This window comes from Mastigoproctus giganteus, chromosome 2, assembly GCF_048544385.1.
Source record: "Mastigoproctus giganteus isolate SK-2022 chromosome 2, ASM4854438v1, whole genome shotgun sequence".
Taxonomy (NCBI): Eukaryota; Metazoa; Arthropoda; class Arachnida; order Uropygi; family Thelyphonidae; genus Mastigoproctus; species Mastigoproctus giganteus.
Genome location: NC_143576.1, coordinates 108,277,491 through 108,300,191, shown reverse-complemented (window position 1 = coordinate 108,300,191; position 22,701 = coordinate 108,277,491). Strand labels below are relative to the sequence as shown.

General features: G+C 36.4%; 1 protein-coding gene across 1 annotated transcript in view; it reads left to right on the top strand.

Moving 5' to 3' along the window:
- LOC150089487 (transient receptor potential cation channel subfamily M member-like 2) overlaps positions 1-22,701 on the top strand; it is a 933,932-nt gene that overhangs the window by 794,642 nt on the left and 116,589 nt on the right. Inside the window, exon 25 of the mRNA XM_090390003.1 lies at positions 4,717-4,859. Within this exon, the coding sequence (XP_090246129.1) occupies positions 4,717-4,859 (143 nt within the window). The remainder of the gene's footprint in view (positions 1-4,716; positions 4,860-22,701) is intronic.

Here is a 22,701-nt window from a genome sequence, read left to right as displayed (position 1 = left end):
TGTTCGCTCCTAACTCATATTTCCTAACACGACAAAATCTTCAACTTCGTGTGTGTCTCCAACCCTTTCACTCCCTTTTTCCTTCATCCCCTCCCACATCCAACACTAGAGTCCACCACGCCTATTACCAGTGACTTCTTCCAATCTTATACTCATTTACGGATTTCTTCTCCTTTCATCCGTTAGAAGACCCTTACTCAGCCTGCCCAGTAGCACGTGTTACCATACCTCCACTTTTTACAGTTCTACCAGATTTTCTCCCAGACTGAGTGCCCTTAGATGTTAGCCGATTATTCAAAAAACAACTCTCCTCTCTCATATAACGTCTTTGTCCCCGTAGCGGTCTAAAACCACGAAACTCACAAGTCCTGACCACAGCACCTATATTTGGAAACTTGTGTGCTGGTCAAGAAACCACTTCCTGTTTGCCCCCGACTATCCCTACTAAGTTCGACCCCCATAAACCTTAAAAATTTGTCTGTTGTTGTTTGGACCCATGCTGCTTTACAGTAGTTTTCTACATTTATTCCCTGCTTATAATGGAAGTTGATGGCTAATGGCCCTCCTTTTATTTCTTACTACCCATTAAATTTATATTCCATGCTGAAAAATTCTTATTATTGAAATCAGACGATATTACTTTCTTATTCACTAGCAACAAGAACTCCTATTTCTTAACTAATAAAAACCAACTAATTATTATTTTTATTCTGTAAGGTTTTGCATCTTACAATTCCATCTTCCATTTCAAGAAACCTTGCCCTGCTCAAACAACTTAAACTTCTTGAATATCCATTCATCATCATCAGCCATTTTCAGTCCACTGCAGGATAAAGGCCTCTCCAGCAACTTTCCAGTTCCTTCTGTTTTGTTTAGTGGTCATCCATTTACTACCCACAAACTCATGAATTTCATCTGTCCATCTCCGTTGAATATCCATTACCAATTCCTTAAGTGCTGAACTCCAGGTAATTCTCCAGTGGGGCAGTGATAACTTAGTTGATTTCAACCCTTCTAAAACTCAGTCCTGTCTTATATCTTGCAAAAAAGGATTCTTCTGCTCCTGTGCTTACCTTTTATGACACTCCGATTTTTGGGCAACATCCTATATCTCTGTTCAGGATTACTGTAACTTCTAATTTCTCTTGGCATAAGTTCATTACAAATATTGCTGCCTCTGCATCTAAAAAACTGGGTTTTCTCTTTCGCTCTCAGCATTACTTTTCTTCCAAACAGCTATTCACTCTATACAAATCTGAAATTTGCTGTACAATAGAATATTGTTCCCACATCTGGGGCATTGCCCCCAAACCTCTCTCAGGCTTCCGATTCATTCATTCCATTCAAAAGAGGGAAGCTAGATTAATTAATGACTCATCTCTAACAGAGTTTCACCACTCTATGTGCCGACCAGGCTAACCGGGTGGGTAAAGTGCCTTCCTGGCAACCCAAAGGTTGCGGGTTTGAATCCCGCCTCAGTCTTGAATCAGAGTAGTGCAAAAACCTTGGGAGGTGCATTATGGCCACAGAAGCCGATGCGCCAACAACTAACAAAACAAAAACTACTCTATGTCTCATAGATGTTATGTTTCTGCTGTATGCCTTTTCTATAGATACTTCCATGGGCACTCTTTCTTCTGAATTGGCTTCTATAATTCCTCTCTCTCTTCCAAAGCAGTCCGAACACATGCCACAACTGGTCAGCATCCTTTTACTGTCCAACTTGAAACTCACAGAACCAACTTTTTCCTTCAACTTCCATTTTCTGGAAGTATATATTCACATAAACAGGCAGTTCTCGCTTTACTAGTTCAAAAATGAATGTTAAACATTCGTAAATACCGCATTTCAAACCACTCTCATAGCTATACAATACAGTGTACCCAGCTTTACGATATTAATCCGTTCCAGAGACATCATCGTATTGTGAAAATATCGTAATGTGAACCCAATAACACATTGTTTTTTGCTAATTCGTTCACGACCTCGGAAGTTGAAATTTTCACTAAAGAACTCTCTTTAGCGAAAAGGTCACTATAAAAAGGTCATTTTTATAGTGCAAATTGTATTAGTTACCAATTCAAATCACTAAAATGCACTACACTTTCATCGTTATCATATGTTCTGTTATAAGAACCAATTTTGAATGCCTTTCTGACATTTTTCTAAAACACGTTTCTGGAGGTCATGACCATAAAACAATAAAAACAATTAGCACTTTCCAGTTTATTGGGCTTTTCTGTTACTGCAAACAGTTATAAATGGGTAGTAAACTCGATGTTATTGCATTTGCGAAAATACTGATAGCTGGAATTGTGTGGTTTTTTTTACGTTATTATGGTGAAATGTGTTTCCTCTTTACTTAAATATTCAATCGTATAAAAAAACAAATAAATTTTCAAAATCTTCTCTTCATTCCTTTAAGCTTCATAAACTTGTTACTCCGTGCAAATTGTGTTAGCTGCAATTTGTGCATTCTGTTAAAAAATGCTTATACATCTATTGAAATTTATAAAGAAAATAGAAAATTATCTTGGAAACAAACGCCTCTTGAATCATTTCATAAGAAGACAACTCCTTGTGCAACAAACCATGTGGCCCTGAGTGCCAAGCGATTGTGACAAGCGATTTTCTCAGTGATTTATAGAGTGCCCTTATTAAAGAAAAAGTTTTATTTGTTTTCTAGTGTCTCTTTCTATTTCATTTACTTCCAGTTGTTCTGTGCTTAAAGTATTAAGTAAGAACACAGAAAGGAAAACAACCTTTCTTTATTTAGTATATATATTTTACTAATAACAAACAACTAACTTCTACAACCGCTTGGTCACTGGTGGCACCGCTCCTATCTCCACGTGGCGGGGCCAGTAACCTGGGGGATAAGACAACCCCCGGGGCTAAAAGGAGCAGAGATGGAAACAAGTGATTTTCGACGCTTAGAGCCGAAGAGCTCTCAATTAAATGACACACACGACACTGACCATGACTCCTCTATCTCAAAGAGAATGAAGAAAGACACTGGCAGACAGGAATTATTAGCCTTCCTGATTATACATTCTCTGTCAACGAAACCTGTTGGCAAGCTATTTTAGCTTTTTAAGGCATTTCCTCACCTACCAATCCTTTATTAAAACTCATAAAACCTAAGCTGATGCAGCTTCATGAGCATAAACAAACTGTTATCTTTTCTTGGGTCCCGGGCCACAGTGGTATTCCAGGAAATGAATGTGCAGATGATACTGCAAAGCATCCTTCTAATATAACCTCAACAAATGATCTAGTCCCATATCCTGATTACAGACACAAAATACAGAGAACATGCATGGAACAATGGACACTTCTGTGGAAAATGCAAACAAATAACAAGCTATTTCAAATAAAATCTGAACCACAATTATGGACTTCTAGCCTTCGTAAAAATAGAAAAGGAGAAGTAATCTTAGCCAGAATCCGAATAGATCACACTCACCTCACACATCTCTATCTGCTTACAGGGAATGATCCTCCTCAATGTGCAAACTGCTCACAGCCACTTACAGTAAAACATATATTTGTCGAATGTAGCTTGTTTAACAATGCTCGACGAATGGCTTTTAGTTCCATCTGAGATCTGCAACAACCTCTGTCTCCCAATAGCATCATAGGTAAAGAAGCAAATCTCTCTCTCTCTGAATTATTTCTCTACTTAAAACAAATTCAAGTGTATGATCGTTTTTAACTGCTGTACAAGCAGTTCCTGTATGTAAAGCCAATTGATCTGGAAGGTGCAATATGGCCTAAGTTGCCCTTGCACCAAAAAAACACCACAACAACCACAACAAACCGAGTGCCGAGCCAATAATAAGTGGTCGAATGTGCATTTAGTCGATGATGAAGAATAAACATTATTTAAAATTTTGTAAGTCATAAAGAATTTCTTTATTATTATAATTTGCTTGATTTTACAGGCCACATTTTAATTTCTTTGGATAAATCAATCATTTTTTAAACAAACTAATTAGCTAACTGATTTCATTGTTGAGAACGTATAGCCTCAACAATTTTTAACATTATGTCTATGGGATTTAACTCCTGCTTTACAAGTTTTTGCTTTACGAGCACGCACTAGGAACGAATTAGCTCCTAAAGTCGAGAACTACCTGTATCTGCTTCATACTCCCTTCGTATATATTTCCTGAAAATGACAGTCTGCAGAAGTTCAAGTCTAATGTCAACAAGTATCTTCTTTCATCTTATCACCCTCCAACCCATGCACGATACTGATTACTATAGGTTTTAATATCTCTCGTGTTTGGGTTTTTCATTAAAAAACAAAAAAAAAATTGTAATAGTAGAATTACATTAAATGTTGAAACATTCCTTTGTTTTTTTACTGATTGCGTGTACCATCAATATAATATCCTTTTGATATAATGACCATTTTTCTAATTCTCCTGGCTTGGAGGGGGAACTGTAAAGAGATTTAGCTGTATTTGAATTTGAAAATAGCATTTCCAAATCAAGGATGTTAATTCATAAACCAACCAAATTTTTTTTTAACGTTTTAATAATCATTTCACAACTTTAAAGAAAAAATAGATACCTTGTATATTTTTAATACATTGAAATTGACAAAAACTTTATATCTATTATTTATATCTATTAATATGAAACTTTTTTTTACAAATTCTCTGCTATTATAAAAGTAATTTTCCTCTTCCCCCCACCACTGCCTTCTAGAATCTATGATATCACAGATGACATCGATTATGAGAAGAAACTATTACATAAGCTAAAGGTTAGGATGAGAGAGTTAGAAAGAATGATGACACATTCTCAAGTATATCTGGAAAATATTCGACATTTAGCCATCAAAGATGAAGGTTAGTAGTTAATTGTTTATAACTGAGAATTCTGTAGTTTTACATAAGCAGCAATAATTCAGACACAGCATGGGTTTGTTAAGGGAAAGTCTTGTCTGACAAATTTGATTGGATATTATGATGTGATTACAAAGGAACCGGATGAAAAAATAATTTTGATATCATATACTTGGATTTCAGGAAAGCTTTTGACACTGTTGCGCATGGAAGACTATTGTACAAATTGGAGCAGAATGGTATTAAGGGTAAGTTGCTACAATGGATAAAAGTATGGTTGAGTGGGAAAAGACAGAGGGTGGTAATCAATGGGTGCTGCTCTTTGTGGGCTAATGTTACTGGTGGAGTCCCACAGGGTTCAGTGTTGGGTCCACTGTCGTTTTGTATATTTATCAATGATATTGATGATGGTATATCAGGCTTAATGTCGAAGCTTGCAGATGATACAAAGGTTGGCAGGATTGTTAATGGCAGTGTGCTACTGCAACAGGATCTAGATAATTTGGGCAGATGGGCTAAGAAGTGGCAACTGAAGTTCAACCTTGACAAATGCAAAGTACTGCATATGGGTAGAAGTAACCCCAGAGAAACGTACCAACTGTGTGGTACTACACTTAAGGTGGTAGAAAATGAAAAAGACCTGGGAGTAATTGTGCAGTCAGATATGAAGTTTTCTGAGCAGTGCAGACAGGCTGCTAGGGCAGGTCATGGGGTTTTGTCAATGATATATAGGAATTTTGCTAGCACGGAAAAGGAGGTGATTGTCCCTCTGTATAAGGCAATGGTCAGGCCATGTCTTGAGTGCTGTGTACAGGTCTGAAGGCCTCATTTTAGGAAGGATGTAGTTTTGCTTTAGCATGTACAGAGAAGGGCAACAAGATTGGTGAGGGGAATGAAGGAATCCTCTTACCAAGAGAGGCTTAAGTTCTGCAAATTGCAGCGGCTGGACACTAGGCACCTGCGAGGTGATCTGATTGAAGTGTATAAGGCCTTGATGGGTTGAGGACCCTGAATTCTGATGGGATTCAGATTACGAACCTAAGGGGGCATAAATTCAAATTGAGGAAAGACAGATGTAAAATAGATGTGCGGAAATTTGCCTTTAGCCAGTGGGTGGTTAATTGCTGGAACAAACTTCTGTCGTGGAAGTTGATAGATTAAATAAATTTAAGGAGGAACTGGACACATTTAGAGGGAATTGGTTTTTTTTTTGTTTTTTTTTTGGCTGATGCTGCATAAGCTTATACACTTGCTTTTGGGCATCACATGCCCCTATTACTACATGTTATAAATAATTAAAGTAGATTTTATTATTTTTCTTACTTGGCCACATTTGGAAAAGAGTCATTCAAATATTAAGTTTATTAGCAGGTTAACTCTTACAACTTCTTAAACTAACCATGCTTTCAATCAGTTGCTTTTATCCATTTTTAGTAATTATTATGTGAACCTTTAAAAAAGTGCATAATGTACATAAAGTATATATGATATAACTGGATTAATGAAGCATGCGCACACACACACACACACACACACACACACACACACGCACGCACGTGCACACACTCCTACTTCCTGTATATCATCAAGCCGATTGGTTTTGAAAATAGTAATGTGCTGTGTACTCATTATTAAGCTCACCGCCACGATTAAAGAGTCCTGCTGTACTGTACAGTAGCCATTAATGATTATTTGCATAGTTGAGTAAATAGATTTCACTCTGTGCCAGTAAAGCAGCATGTGTTAATCTGTTCATAAATTAAGTACTTTATACCAGCATAGTGTAGAGTCAGATTCCATGTGGCATTTAAAGCTTATTATTAAATAAATTTTGTGTTCATAATGGCTATTGTTTTTCTTACCCCCATTCTAGTCAAATAAAAATAAAAAATAAAAAATTTCCTATGCTACATTAAAAAAACTTGTATTAAACTAAATAAACATTATCTAAAAGGAAGCATTTTTCCTACTCATTTTGAATCTAAGTGACCTTACAGGAGAAATTAATATAGTCACTAAGATTACACTGATAAACAAAAAAAATTTTTTTTTCTGTTACACATATCAAAGTAAGTGAATTTGAAAGCATTTTTTGTGCCCATTTAAAATATTAAATCAGTTTTTGTCCATCACCCGCAGTTTTATACAAACATTAAAATAGGTGACGGTAGAACACTTTTTTTAAAGATGAACATACTGGTTATTTTTAACTGAACTAGAAGGTAGATCCTGATGATTTCCTGTTGTATATTGCCTGTAGAATTTCCCTCCTCAGTGTCCAACAGTACTTGGACACTGAGGAGGGAAACTGGAAATAGTTTGATGGAAATGCTCCCTAGTGCTCATCACTGACAGCATCTAAGTTTTCTGGGAAGAAGTCCAAATCTAAATCCAAGAAATGGATCTTTAGGGACATATTACACCCCATACCTTCATAGGCCTTAAAAAGTTCATTGACTATTTCTTGGTAATTTTCAGCCTTGAAATTTTCAATAATTTTTTATAAAATAATTGAAGAACAATTAAAGTTGAATTAATTATGTGTTAAAAAGTGCTCAGTTTAAAAGTAAGTTCTGTGCAGTTTATTCAACTTCAGTTAACTGATCTCCAAAATGTTCATCTTTTATCAGTTTTCTTATTTTGGATCCTGCAAATATGCAAATGTTTTGTTCTCACTGACTCCAGTAGATTTCTCTTTCAGGTAAAGAAAACCTGCTCCATTTTGATCTATTGCTTTGGCAAAATTTTTCATTAAATCAAGTTTAATATGCAGTGGTGGCAATAAAACTTTATCAAGAGTAACCAATGATTTGTTTGCAACATTTTTCTCCTAGAATCAGTTCTTTCTTTGAAACCATAGTTTTTAATATAATGATTTTTCTTATCTCTACTGTCCATTCACAAATAAAGAGGCAACATTTGGTATAGCCAAGTTGTAGGCCTAGTAAAAGAACAATCATTTTGAGGTCATCACAGATATATACCAAGAAAATGGCTTATAATTAATGTTTGTCAAGAGAAGTTTCATGTTATCATAGGTTTCTTTCATTTGTGCAACGTGTTGTCTTATGTACAGCATAAGACAACACGTTGTTTCAACTCCACCATGGTACACTGTGAGGAATACATAACTCTGTAAAATGTCCAGATATGAGTATAGTGCTATGTCTGTGAAGTGCGCGCGCGCGTGTGTGTGTGTGTGTGTGTGTTGTATCTGGCCACTTAACTGCAACATTTGCTAAAGGTAATATATCTATTCTATGGAGCAACACTGCTTTCAAGCTTGCTTCTGATTGATGAATAGCTCCCATTGTGCAGGGATTCTAGAGTTTCTCTTAGAGCATTTTCATCCTTTCTCATGGCAGTGATTTGGTTTATTTCAGCAATAAACCAAATCACTGTCTTCAGAAATTAAATGTATAAATTTTTGCTGATGTTTCAAAAAATAGCTTATTTTGATGTCCTGTTGAAGGAGATTTCATCCTTTCAGCCTAGAATCCAAAAGTTCAGCTTAATTTTTAGATAAGTTCAGCTCACAAACAAGATTGTTTAGTGTCTCTTGAGATACTAAGTGTGGTTACGAGAACACACATCACTTAATATGTGGGGTCACTAATTTATTATTAGTAGTAGCAATAGTGGGATATGATGGAAGAAAGCATACTTATAAAACATCAGCCAAAAAAAAAAAAAAAATCCTTCCCACATCATGTGCCCTTCCCCTCAAATAATTTGCCTAATTTTTCTTTGAATTCATTGAACTAACAATGTCCACAACATCAGACACCTGCTGGCTAAAGACAACCTTCTGCACATCTATCCTGCAACCATCTTCCTCAATTTGACATGAGGGACTTGTAGTCCCTCATATCAATAGTCTGAGAAAGAGGAAGAATGCCATATACCCCTTCAAAGCTTGAAACACCTCAATCAGATCATCCTACAGGTGCAGCACCTCCATAGCCAGGTGGGCAGGAGCAGCAGTGCATAGCACACACGTCTTGATTAGACCGGGGTTCGAACCCATGCTCACCAAATACGGAGGATGTGGGAAGGTCAGGGAATGACCACAGCATATCCCCGGAGCAATATGGCCTTAGTTGCTAATGCTCCTAAAAACCAAATAACAAACAAACAAACTTGCAGGTACCTATTCTTCAGACACTGAATTAGACAAATTTGCACAACTGAAGCCTGTCTTGGCAGGTACGACCACAGCTTTGTTCCCTGCACAAATCTTGTTGTCCATCTCTGCACCCACTCCAACAGAGATATATCCTTCCTAAGATGATGCTTCCACACCTGTACAGTGCTCAAGATGCAGTAAAACCATTACTTTAGGCAATGAAATAAACCTGCTAGCGATGTTCCTGTATATCATAAAAAATGCCATGAACTGTCTTGGCAGCCTGGCTGCATTCTCATAGAACTTCATATCTAACTGTACAATTACCCCCAGGTTATTTTCATTTTGCACTTTGAGTGTAGTATCACACAGTTGATACATTAATCTGAGATTATTCCTCCAATATGCAGTACCTTGCATTTTTCAATGCCATTTCCTATTTAAACTGCAGAATTAGACATTTAAGCCTGATATATATTCATCAGTATCATTAATAAATATAGAAAACAGCAGTGGGCCCATCACTGAACTCTGGTAACTCCAAAATTAACATTAGCCCATGAAGAGCAGTGTCCATTAATAACACACTGTTTTTTCCTTCTCAATCATCCCTATACCCAGAGCACTAACTTGCCCTTCATGCCACACTGCTCCAATTTGTACAGCAGTCTTTTAAGTCTTTTATCATAATTATGATATCATAATAAGTACATTTCTGTCTAGACACTTCTGCATTACTTGTTTAATTAGAGACTTCATAATTTTCCACAGAACAGAATTTAAGCTAACAGTCTGTAATTACAGCACCTTTTACCCTTTTTTGTGAATTGGGGTTGCATTCGCACATCTCCAGTCTACAAGGAAATCTTTTGAATCCAGAGATGATCTCATATTTAAGCTAAGGGTTTGCTTGATTTCTTTGTTGCTTCCTTTATTATAATTGGATAGATCCTATACATTCCAGGTGCATTATTTAGCATTAGCAGTGGCAAATAATACAAGAAAGCAAGCTTATCCAGCATCAGCCAAAAAATAAATAATTAAAAAAAAAAAACACTTCCCATTTCACCTATTCATTCCCTCCAGTAGTTTTTATAGTTCTTCTTTGAATTTATTTAAACTATTAACTTCTACAACAACAGATGGAAGTTTGTTCCAGCAATCAACCACTTGCTGGTTAAAGACACTTTTGCACATCTATTCTGCAACTATCCTTCCTCAGTTTGTATATGTGCTCCCTCATGTGTGTAGTCTGTACAATAATAAGAATCCCATCAGCATTGAGCTTGCTCAATCCATTCAAAGCCCTAAACACCTCAATATGGCTAAGGGTTTGCTTGCCTTCTTTGTTGCTTCCTTTATTGTAATTGGATAGATCATATACATTCCAGGTGCATTATTTAGCATTAGCCTTGAGTACTGCATACAAGTCTAGAGGCCTCATTTTAGGAAGGGTGTAGATTTGCTTGAGTGTGTACAGAAAAGGGCAACAAGATTGGTGAGGGGAATAAAGGGATCCTGTTACTAAGAGAGGCTTAAGTTCTGCAAATTATAGCGGCTAACTTTTCTAAATCCTGTTGCAGTAGCATACTACTATTGTCATTAACTACCCTGCCGATCTTTGTATCATCTGCAGACTTGGACATTAAACCTGATATGCTTTCATCAGAATCATTGATGAATATAGAAAACAACAATGACACTAACACCCCAAGGCTGGGGAACTCTACTAATAATATTAGTCCATTAAGAGTAATGTCCATTGATTACCACTCACTGTCTTCTCCCACTAAGCCATCCCTTTTTCCATAGCAGCAACTTTCCCTAAATACCACACTGCTCCAATTTGTACAGAAGTCTTTTATGTATAACAGTATCAAAAGCTTTCCTGAAATTCAAGTATGTGATATCAAAATTATTTTTTGCATCCAGTTTGTTTGTGACCCATCATAGTATCCAATAAGATTGTTCAGAAACGATTTCTCCTTAATAAAGCCATGCTGCGTCTGAAGTATAATTGCATCCTTGTCTAGATGAGCCTGCATTACTTCCTTTCCAGTGACTCCATTATTTTCCCTGGAACAGAAGTTAAACTAACAGGTCTGTAATTACTCCTTGTCACTCTTTGAACCCCCGTTTGTGAATTAGGGATACATTCGCCTCTCTCCAGTGTGCAGGGACCTCCTCTGAATGCAAGGATGCTCTCCTAATTATGGCTAAGGGTATTTACTTTTTATCACCCTCCCTTAATATAATTGGAAAAATCCCATCCACCCCAAGTGCTTTCTTATGTTTAACTAAAACAATTTCTCTTTCACTTTGCTCTCAGTTATTACAAAATTATTTAGTACTCTGTTAGAGAACTAAATTCCTTGTGTGTGTGTGTGTGTGTGAATGTAGATGCCAAATATTCATTCAGTTTTCAGCAACCTAGCAGGATCATCAACAGTTGACCCATCAATAACAAATGGACCAATTTCATTCATCCTCTTCCTTCTAGTGTTTACAAAAATAAAGAAGTCTTTGCTGTTTTTCTTTGCGTCCTTCACTAAAGATTTATCGTAATCTGCCTTCACTTGCCTAACCTCCTTTATGACTTGATTAGAAACTAGTTTATATCTAGTTTATTTTTATATTTACAAAAGAGGGCGCTGACTCTCTCTCTTTGAAAATTACAGCTGTGAATTACAGGCTCCGAAAAAGCGATGTGTTTGCCATTTTATTTACCTAATTGTTATTTTATATTGAAATTTATAAGTAGCCATATAGTTCTAGATATGCTGGCTATTTTTATTTTTAATTTAGATAAGAGTTTTTGGAGATTACTACTTAATATACATAAAACCATTGTTTTGTTCGAATCTTGCAGCCATTGTTTTTGTATAGGTAATAGGGTTGGTTGGTTATTAGGATTTTTATGGTGCATCAGCATCTAAGGCTATAGTGTGCCAAGAGTAGTAGGGAATTCAAATTTTTAATTGTGGTAACTAGGTAGCTCTAACGTAAAATTATATAGCGTAATTCGGATCCCTGCATTTAGGATTCTATTAGATAGTGTAGTATTGACAATTAATTAATTAAATTTATTGATCTTATTAATTTAAAATATCATGCCCCAGACTAGAGGAGAAAAGCAACAGGCACAAAGTGGCAGGAGTGCTGTGACTCGGGGGAGAACTGAGGGGGGGGGATTCTCCAACGCATCACAGCCTAAAAAAATGTGCAACTTGTGAAATTGCCGAACTCTCTGGAACGAAACATGATCTAGCCAAGGAGGATGTCTTTGTGTGTGCCAAGTGCAGAGAGTGTCTAGAAATTAGGCATCAATTCAGCGTTCTGATGGGTGTCTTGAGAGCTTGAAGTGTAGGGTAGATGCCCTCGAAGAAATTAATATGAGGGGCCCGTCAAGCTCTCAGCTGTCCAACTCAACATCAGAGCTCACTCAACACAGCGGCAATCTCCGAGGCAGATTGCGCTGCTCCCACAGGAGTTAGTTATCGTCGGCGACTCTAGTGTCAGGGAGACGGGGAATATATTGTGTAAAAAGGATAGATGGAATAGAACCAGGGTATGTCTGTCAGGGGCAAAAGTTGATGACATTGTAAAGCATATATCTTTTAAGGGCACAAAGGGTGATACACGTTGGCATCAATGACATTAAAAGTAGGAGATCTGCAGATTTACTTAACAAGTACAGGTCAATGATGCAAAAAAGTTGTGAATTAGGGTTAAATTTTAAAGTGTCTGCAATTCTGTACAGACATGATAGGAGGGAGTACATGATGAGAGCCATGTCAATCAATTTGGCCCTGGAGGAAATGTGCAAGGTTCAAGGGGTAAAATTTTTTTCAGCCTGGCCTGTGCTTGTTAACAGGAGAGATTGCTTCTACAGGGATGGGATACACTTAAATAGAAAGGGTGCAAGAATATTTGCTGGTGCTATTGAGGCAGTGTTAGGTGGGTTGAAAAACTGCTAACTTGGGGAATTCATAGACTAAAAGGTTAAAAGTAGCTGCAGGCAGAGATGTAGGTAATTCTTGCACTACTTCTATTAGAATAAGCAGCAACCTGGAGTGAGGTGTGTGTTGGGGGTTTCAGGGACTGATGGCAGTCATCGTGAAACAGGTGAGTATATGGGATGTATTAGGGTAACTAATAATAAGAATAGGTACATGTATACTTACGTGTATACCAATGCTAGAAGTATAGTAAATAAATTTGATGAATTGAAGTGTTGGTCAAGACATCAAAGGCAGATATTGTTGGGATAGCAGAGACATGGTGTCACAAAAATATAAGGAATGCAGAACTGGAATTTGGCGAGTACAATGTGTACAGAAAGGGAGGAAGTGTTATGCTGTTAATTAAGAAAAACATAAAATCAAAAGAAGTGCATCAAGTTGATATAGATGAACAGTGCACTGTTAAGTCAATTTGGTGTGACATAAGCACTGCGAAAGCAAAAATAAGAGTGCGAGTGTGTTATAGGCCTAATGACTTGAATGAGTACAATGAACAATTGTACAGAGAAATAGAGTGGGCTAGTAAATCAGAATGTCTTATAATGGAGGATTTTAACTTCCCAGATATAGACTGGAACTTATGGGTTGGTCTCTTGCACACTAGTAACACTTTTGTGGATTTATTGGAGTATTACCAGAGAGGGTAATACTCTTGATCTGGTTATCAGCAGTGATCATTCGTGTATTAAGAATTTGCAGATAAAGGAACCATTAGGTGGCAGTGATCACAGTGTACTGATGTGGGATTTACTTAAAGATATAATTACCATCAGGGGTAAAGGAAGGGGTTTTTCCTTCCGTAAAGGTGACTGCAGTGGTCTCAGACAGTTTTTAAATTCTGTACAGTGGGACCAACTGATGATGTTACCAACAGCAAATTCTAAGTGGGAAGCATTCAATGAATTAATAGTGGAAGCTACTAAACGTTTCATACCTATTAAGAAATATTGTTCATGGTTTAGCACTAAATGGTTGTCAAATGAACTAATGAGACTCATGGCAGAGAAGAAAAATGCATGGGATACATATAAATTATTAGGTGACACAGAAGCCTATGATATATATGAGCTAGTCTGTAATCAAGTCACAAAGGAGGTTAGGCAGGCGAAGGCAGATTACAAGAAATCTTTGGCAAAGGATGCTAAGGAAAAAAACAAGGATTTCTTAACTTATTATTATTATTATTATAAATCAACAGGGATTACCTTTATTTTAGATATAGGAAGCTTCTTTTCCAACTCTCCTAGTCCAACTCGCTAATAATTCTTGAGGATGGCGATATCTATTTTGTAAAGCAGGTTGGACATCTTCCCCACTGTCAGAACCGTAGTGTTCAGACCGTGCGGTCTCAACAATGAGCACTCATGACTGCTGTCTACAAACACCATACTTCTGGCAGCATGGAAACCATTACTTCAATTGGCATAAAATTAGGTTTTTGGGGTCTAAACTGTTTAATAAATATGGACCGATTATTTCTTTTGGTCCTATAGCTGGACTTTAGAGTTAAATTTAGGGGTCTAATAAAATTGGATGGGGGGGGATTATCCTCTACATTCTTAACTTATATAAACTCTAAAAGGAAGGGGATGAATCTGATTGGTCCACTTGATATCGGTGGTTCGACTGTTGATGATCCTTCTCAGATAGCAAACAAACTGAATGTGTATTTTGCATCTACATTCACACATGAAGAGTTATTAAGGTTTGAAAATGGCAGAAGGTTATCAAATTGTAGCAGGGTACTTAATGATTTTGTAATAACTGAGAGCAAAGTGGAGGAGAAATTGTTGAAGTTAAACATAAGAAAGGCACCTGGGGTGGATGGGATCTTTCGAGTTATATTAAAGGAGGCAGCAAAGGAAGTAAGCAAACCCTTAGCCATAATTATGAGAGCATTCTTGGACTCAGGGGAGGTCCCCACAGACTGGAGATGTGAAAATGTTTCCCCAATTGACAAAGGGGGATCGAAGGGTGACACAAGTAATTACAGACCAGTTAGTTTAACTTCTGTTAATGGTAAAATAATGGAGTCACTGGTTAAAGATACACTGCAGGATCATCTAGACAAGACTGCAGCAATAATTCAGACACAGCATGGGTTTGTTAAGGGAAAGTCTTGTCTGACAAATTTGAGAGAATATTATGATGGGGTTACAAAGGAACTGGATGCAAAAAATAATTTTGATATCATATACTTGGATTTCAGAAAAATTTTTACACTATTGTGCATGGAAGACTACTGTACAAATTGGAGCAGAATGGTATTAAGGGTAAGTTGTTACAATGGATAAAAGGATGGTTCAGTGGGAGAAGACAGAGGGTGGTAATCAATGGGTGCTACTCTTCGTGGACTAATGTTATTAGTGGAGTCCCACAGTGTTGGGTGTTGGGTCCACTGTTGTTTTATATATTTATCAATGATATTGATGTAGGTATATCAGGCTTAGTATCAAAGTTTGCAGATGATACAAAGGTTGGCAGGGTTGTTAATGACAATACTGGCAGTGTGTTACTGCAACAGGATCTAGAACATTGAAAAATGCAAAGTACTGCATATGGGTAGAAGTAACCGCAGAGAACCGTATCAGCTGTGTAGTACTACACTTAAGGTGGTAGAAAATGAAAAAGACCTGGGAGTAATTGTGCAGTCAGATATGACGTTTTCTGAGCAATGCAGACAGGTGCCAGGGCAGGTCATGGGGTGTTGTCAATGATATACAGGAATTTTGCTAGCAGGGAAAAGGAGGTGATTGTCCCTCTGTATAAGGCAATGGTCAGGCCAGGCCTTGAGTACTGCATGCAGGTCTGGAGGCCTCATTTTAGTAAGGATGTAAATTTACTTGAGCATGTACAGAGAAGGGGAAACAAGATTGGTGAGGGGAATGAAGGGATCCTCTTACCAGTAGAGGCTTAAGTTCTGCAAATTGCAGCAGCTGGAGACTAGGCACCTTCGAGGTCATCTGGTTGAGGTGTACAAGGCCCTGAATGGGTTGAGCATGCTGAATTCTGATGGGATGCTTCCACTTGTTCAGATTACGAACCTAAGGGGGCATAAATTGAAATTGAGAAAGAACAGATGTAGAATAGATGAAATTTGCCTTTAGCCATCGGGTGGTAAATTGCTAGAACAAACTTTCATCTGTTGTTGTGGAAGTTGATAGGTTAAATAAATTTAAGGAGGAACTGGACAAATATTTAGTGGGGATTGTTTTGTATTTTTTTTTTTTTTTTTTTTTTTTCTGGCTGATTCTGCATTGGCTGATGCTGCATTTGGCTGATGCTTATACACTTGCTTTCTTCCATCACATGCCACTACTACTACTACCCTAGACTTCTAGCTTCTATGATTAATTCTTTGTATAATATACATTTAGAATTTTCTGATGGTAACATCATCAGTTGGTCCCACTATATAGAATTTAAAAACTAAGACCACTGTAGTCACCTTTACCTCTGATTGTAGTTACATCTTTAAGTAAATCCCTAATCAGTACACTGTGATTGCTACCACCCAGTGGTTCTTTTATCTGAAGTTCCTTCAATGAATGGAGCAATATGGCCTTAGTTGCTAATGCTCCTAAAAACCAAACATCAACAACAATCTTCAATGAATGAATGCATGAATGATCACTGCTGATAATCATATCAAGAGTATTACTCCCACTTGTTGCATCTCTAACATGCTGCTCTAGAAAACAGTCATCCAGTAAATCCAAAAAAGTCTGTTAGTCACCACCCTACAAGTTCCATTCAATATCCAGAAAGTTAAAATCCCCCATTATAAGACATTCTGATTTGCTGGCCCACTCCATTTCTCTGTACAGCTGCTCATTGTACTCATCAACCTCATAAGGACTAGAACATACTCCTACTCTCATTTTTGCTCTCCCAGTGCTTATGTCACACTAAATTGACTCAACATTGCACTGGTCACTCTTGTCAACTGGATGTGCCCTAGATTTTATGAGCTTCTTAACTAACCTTCCCACCTCGTATCTTGTCTGTCCTTTCTGTAAAAATGTACGCCCAATATTAAATTTCTGCGTCCATTATATCTGAGTAATACCACATCTCTGATACCCCAACAATGCCTGTATTTGATATCTTGACCTGTATTAAAAATTCATCTAATTTATTTACAATGCTCCTAGCATTGGTGTACATGCAAGTATACATGCACCTGTTTCTACTATTAGTTATCCTAACCCAGCCCATGTATTTACTTGTTTCATGGTGACTCCCAGCAGCCCTTGAAATCCCCACCACCTTGCTTTCAAGCCTGCTTCTTGTTCCAGTAGAAGCAGTGCAAGGATCATTTTTTTCTCTACCTGCACATATTATTAATGTGTTAGTCTGTGTATCCCTCCAAGCTAGCAGTTTTCCAACCCGCCTAACACTGCCTCGATATCATCATCAAGTATTCTTCCATCCTTTCTGTTTAAGTGTATCCATCACTTTAGAAGCTATGTTTGTTTGTTTGTTATTTGGTTTTTAGGAGCATTAGCAACTAAGGCCATATTGATCCGGGGATATGTGGTGGTCATTCCCTGACGTTTCCACATCCTCCATATTTGGTGGTCACAGGCTCGAACTCCAGTTTAATCAAGAAGCCTGTGTTTGTTATTTGGTTTTTAGGAGCATTAGCAACTAAGGCCATATTGCTCCGGGAATATGCGGTGGTCATTCCCTGACCTTTCTGCATCCTCCGTATTTGGTGGTGACGGGCTCGAACCCCGGTCTAATCAAGAAGTGTGTGCTAAGCACTGCTGCTCCTTCCCACCTGGCTACGGAGGCTCTACTTTAGAAGCAGTCTCTCTTGTTAACAAGAAGGAACCACGCTGCAAAAAGTCTACCCCATGAGCCTTGCATCTCTCCAGGGTCAAATGGATTGATAAGGCTTCCATCATAATTTTGTTCCTATTGTTTTTGGCTGGAATTGCATACACTCAAATTTAACCATATCTCTCTTGTTAACAAGCAAGAACCACGCTACAAAAAAGTCTACTCCGTGAGCTTTGCATATTTCCAGGGTCAAATTGATTGAGAAGGCTCCCATCATAATTTCGTTTCTATTGTTTCTGGCCGGAATTGCATACACTCAAATTTAACCCTAACTGGCAACTTTTTTCATTCCTGCACTCTACTTGTTAAGTAAGTCTGCAGATCTCCTACTGTTAATGTCATTTGTCCCAATGTTTACAACAATACAGGCAGTTCCCGGGTTTACGAGTGTTTTTTTTTTTTTTCAAGTATCAACAAATTCGAAAACATAAACATTAATTGCAAAAAAAAATAATGTTAAACATTCAAATATCCCACATTTCAAACCATGCTTGTAGCTATACAATACAGTGCACCTCTGCTTTACGATATTAATCCATTCCAGAGACACTATCATATCGTGAAAATATCATAATGTGAAACCAATAACACATTGTTTTTTGATTATTCGTTCCAAGACCTTTGAAGTTGAAATTTTTGCTGTATAACTAAGCTATTTATTTCTCTAAAAGGTCATTTTTATAATGTAAATTGTATTAGTTACCAATTCAAATTATTAAAATGCACTACACTTTCATCGTTATCATATGTTCTGTTATAAGAATCAATTTTGAATGCCTTGTAATATTTTTCTAAAGCACATTTCTGGAAGTCGCAACCATAAAACAATAAAAAGAATTTGCAGTTCTGGTTTATTGGGCTTTTCTGTTAGTGCAATCAATTATAAACAGTTAGTAAACTCAATGTTAATGCATTTGTGAAAATACCGATAGCTGGAATTGTGTGGGTTTTTACGTTATTATGGTGAAATGTGTTTCTCCTTCACTGAAATCTTCTATCATATGAAAAACAAATAAATTTTCAGGATCTTCTCTTCATTCTTTTTCTTTGTAAACTTGTTATTCCATGTGTATCGTGTTAGTTGCAATCTCACTTGTGCGTGTCGTGTTAGTTGCAATTTGTGTGCGCCGTTAAAAAATGCTTATGCATGCTATTATGAAATTTATAAAGAAAAGAGATCTTGGAAACAAATGACTCTTGAAGCATTTCTGAAGAAGACGACTCCTTGTGCAACAAGCCAATGATGAGTGCGGACCCAACAATGAGTGATCAACAAGTGTGCGTTTAGTCGATGATGAAGAATAAACATTCTTTAACATTTGTAAGTCATAAATAATTTCTTTAAATTATAATTTGCTTGATTTTACAGGCTATGTTTTCATTTCTTTGGATAAATCAGTCATTGTTTAAACATAAACTAATTAGCTAACAAATTTCATTGTTGAGAACGTAACTCCTGTTTTCAACATTATGCCTATGGGAAATAAATTCCTGCTTTTCGATCACCACGTGCTAAGAAAGAATTAACTCATAAAGTCGGGAACTACTTGTATCACCTTCTGTACCCTTAAAAGATGATATGTGCTCTATGTCGTGAACTTTTGCCCCTTGCAGACTTATCCTGGTCCTATTCCACCTTTCCTTTTTGCAAAATATATTTCCTGTTTCCCTGACAATAGAGTTAACAACAACTAGCTCCCATGGGATCAGCTCATTCTGCCTTCAGGGTTGCCACTGTGTTGCCTGATGATCAAATACAAGCTCTGGTGTTGATGCGGGCTTATGTTGATATGGATTTATATTAAACTTCTCAATTTCTCTTCCACTTCCCTTTCAATTAACACAAAACTCTTTTAGCTCCCCATTAGATTTTAATGAACTTTTGGAATTCCCTTCTCTAAAGAACTCATTGTATGAATGTAGATACAAAATACCAATTCAGTTAGCAGGATAAACAGTATCATCAACTATGAGACTATTGATCTCAAGTGGACCAATGTGATTGAACCTCTTCCTTCTACTGTTAATATAAGTAAAGGGGTCTTTGTTGCTCTTTGTGGCATTCTTTGCTAGCGACTTCTCGTAATCTGACTTAACTTGCCTAACCTCCTTTGTGACTTGATTACAGACTAGTTTATTTCTTCCATAGGATTCTGTATTATGTGATAATTTATATGGATCCCATGCATTTTTCTTCTTTGCCTTGAGTCTCATTTCTTCATTCTTTCTCATCTGAAGTCCATTTAGAATTAAGCCTTGAACAGTATTTCTTAGATGGTATAAAAAGCCTAGTAGCTTCTATGATTACTTCCATGAAATCTTTCCATTTGGAATTTGCTGGTGGTAAATTTATCAGTTGGATCCACTGTATAGAATTTGTAAACTGCCTGGAGACCATTGTAGTCATCTTTATGAGAGCAAAAGCCCACCTAGTGATTCTTTTATCTGCAGATTCTTAATGTATGAGGAATCATTGCTAATAATCAGATCAAAATATTGCTTTCTCCTGTTGCATGTCTAACATTCTGATGTATTTTCACTAAGACAAACTATAGAAAAGTCATGGACACATCAAATAAATCTATATTTAGAATTTGTTGACCTTGATATATAAAGAATTTAGAAATTTTCTCTTTCAAATTTCAGAAAAATATTTGGATGATGTCTTCAATGTTACAAAAGTGAAAGTGCTTTCTTGACAGATTAAGAATTTTTTTATATATATTCTACATAGTTGCCACATTTCTATATATTCACAATGTTGCAGCTTAAATAATTCAGATAAGAATTACCCATACTGCTGATGTATTGATTATTCTGTTACTAGAATGTATGTCACAAATGCCTTAACTGTAGACATTAGCATTGAAAAATTTAAGCAAAGTTCATTTCAGAGACTTAGCCACTTAATTACTTTCATTTCATCTATTTGCTACTGTGAGTTATTATTATTATTATTATTATTAGCCATATGGTGCAAGGAAGCCTGAGGCTTATGCTACAACAGCCAAAAAAAAATTAGAGTACCCTGAGAGAGAGAGAGAGAGAATCAGTAGGAGGGAATCACCAAAAAAGAGAATGATGATATCCAGCTCAGGACCCTTGGTATGCCAAGCCCATACCAGATGTGAGCCTCTTCTGTTAAGTGACTCAGAATAACATTATTATTGATATAAGTTTACATGGATTTGTATAAATTTTTGAAGGAGACCTTTAATAGTTCAAGCATAAATGAAGTTTTTCATTTACATTTTCGCTTGACAACTGGAAGATTGGATTTATGCTTTCCACCAGGACATATATGAGAAGGCAGTAGTTTGTATCTTTCTGTTATTCATCATGGTATGATCAGTCACTTTGGTCTTGATTGTTTTTAATTCTAAATAGTGATCTGTGTTTCTTTTTGAAGAAGAATTTCAAATGGATAGCAATTTCGGAGAAATATACATTTGTTTTTACAACGATTTTTTAAATAAAAAAATAAAACTGTTTATTCAGAATACTACAGTTAAGGTACATAGTTTATATACAAATAGAAAACTCCTTTGTAAAAGTATTACAAAGGAGTCTGTCAGCTGAAAAGAATTACAAAAAGTAAAATATGTATACAGTGCATTATATTTCAGTCACATTAACAAATAGTAATAATACATGATTTAAAAAAAAAGAAAGACAATTACTTTTATACATGAACTGAGAGAATTTTGTTCCTGTGCATCTGCCATATTGTCCATTCATTCCTCCAATCAGCCCACAGCAACAAACATAATATTGAGTGCTTCAGCTGCAATATAGGGTATATGGTTAACCAATTGATATATGTGAAAAAAGAAATAATTTCCAGATTTCTATTGGTCTGATTTTAGTCAAATTTGGGAACACAAAACAAATCATTCTAAAAAAGTCAAATTTAAAATTTCAATAAAATCTGTCCAATGTGAATGGAGTTATTACATGTAGCTGGAATGGGACGAATAGTTATCAAATTTCTGTTGGTTCAATTTTGATGAAATTTGGGACTGCTCAAAATGTCTGTTCAATAGAACTAAATACAAGCTAAAAATAAAATTTAATCAAAATCTATCTGCTAGGAATTTAGTTATTACGTGGAGACTGATAGATAAAGAAATAATAATTGTTAAATTTCTGTTAGTCTGAATTTAATAAAATTTAGAATAACTTGATAAAGTGTAAAATTTTATGAGGCTTCATTTAATAGGAGTTATTATTATTATTTTATTATTATTATAATTAGCCATATGGCACACAAGGAAGCCTAGGACTTTTGCTGCACCAGCCAAAAAAAAAAAAAAATATTTCAGTTACCCACACAGAGAGAGAGAGAGAGAGAGAGAGAAGCACACCCAGGGTCCAGCTCAGGACCCTGGGTGTGCCAAGCCCATACTCACCAGATGTGAGCCCCTGGAGTTGAATTATTACATCCAGTTGGATAGACAAAAGGTGTTTTATGTATATATGCTAACATGCCTAAAAAAGAAAAATCCCTAACACCGAATTTTATTTGGCAAGTCTCCATAGGCCATTGTTTGCTAATTTTTGTTCTTTATCATTTTCAACAAGTACTGTCCCCTAAAAGAAAGAGTGACTATCAGCAAAGATAAAGTATTTGAGGTACCATGTTTAATAATTTTATCCCAAACATTCTGGGGCACAATTATTACTACATATGGATCTATTCATAACACTGGTTTACAGTGTATCTGGGGTTTGAGTAAAAGTATGTGGCAGTTATTTATGCATGTTTACTGATTACTTAACCAAAGTCCATTTGTTTCTATCACGTAAAGATTTTTCCCAATTCATTAATGATTACCTAGGTATTATATGAAAA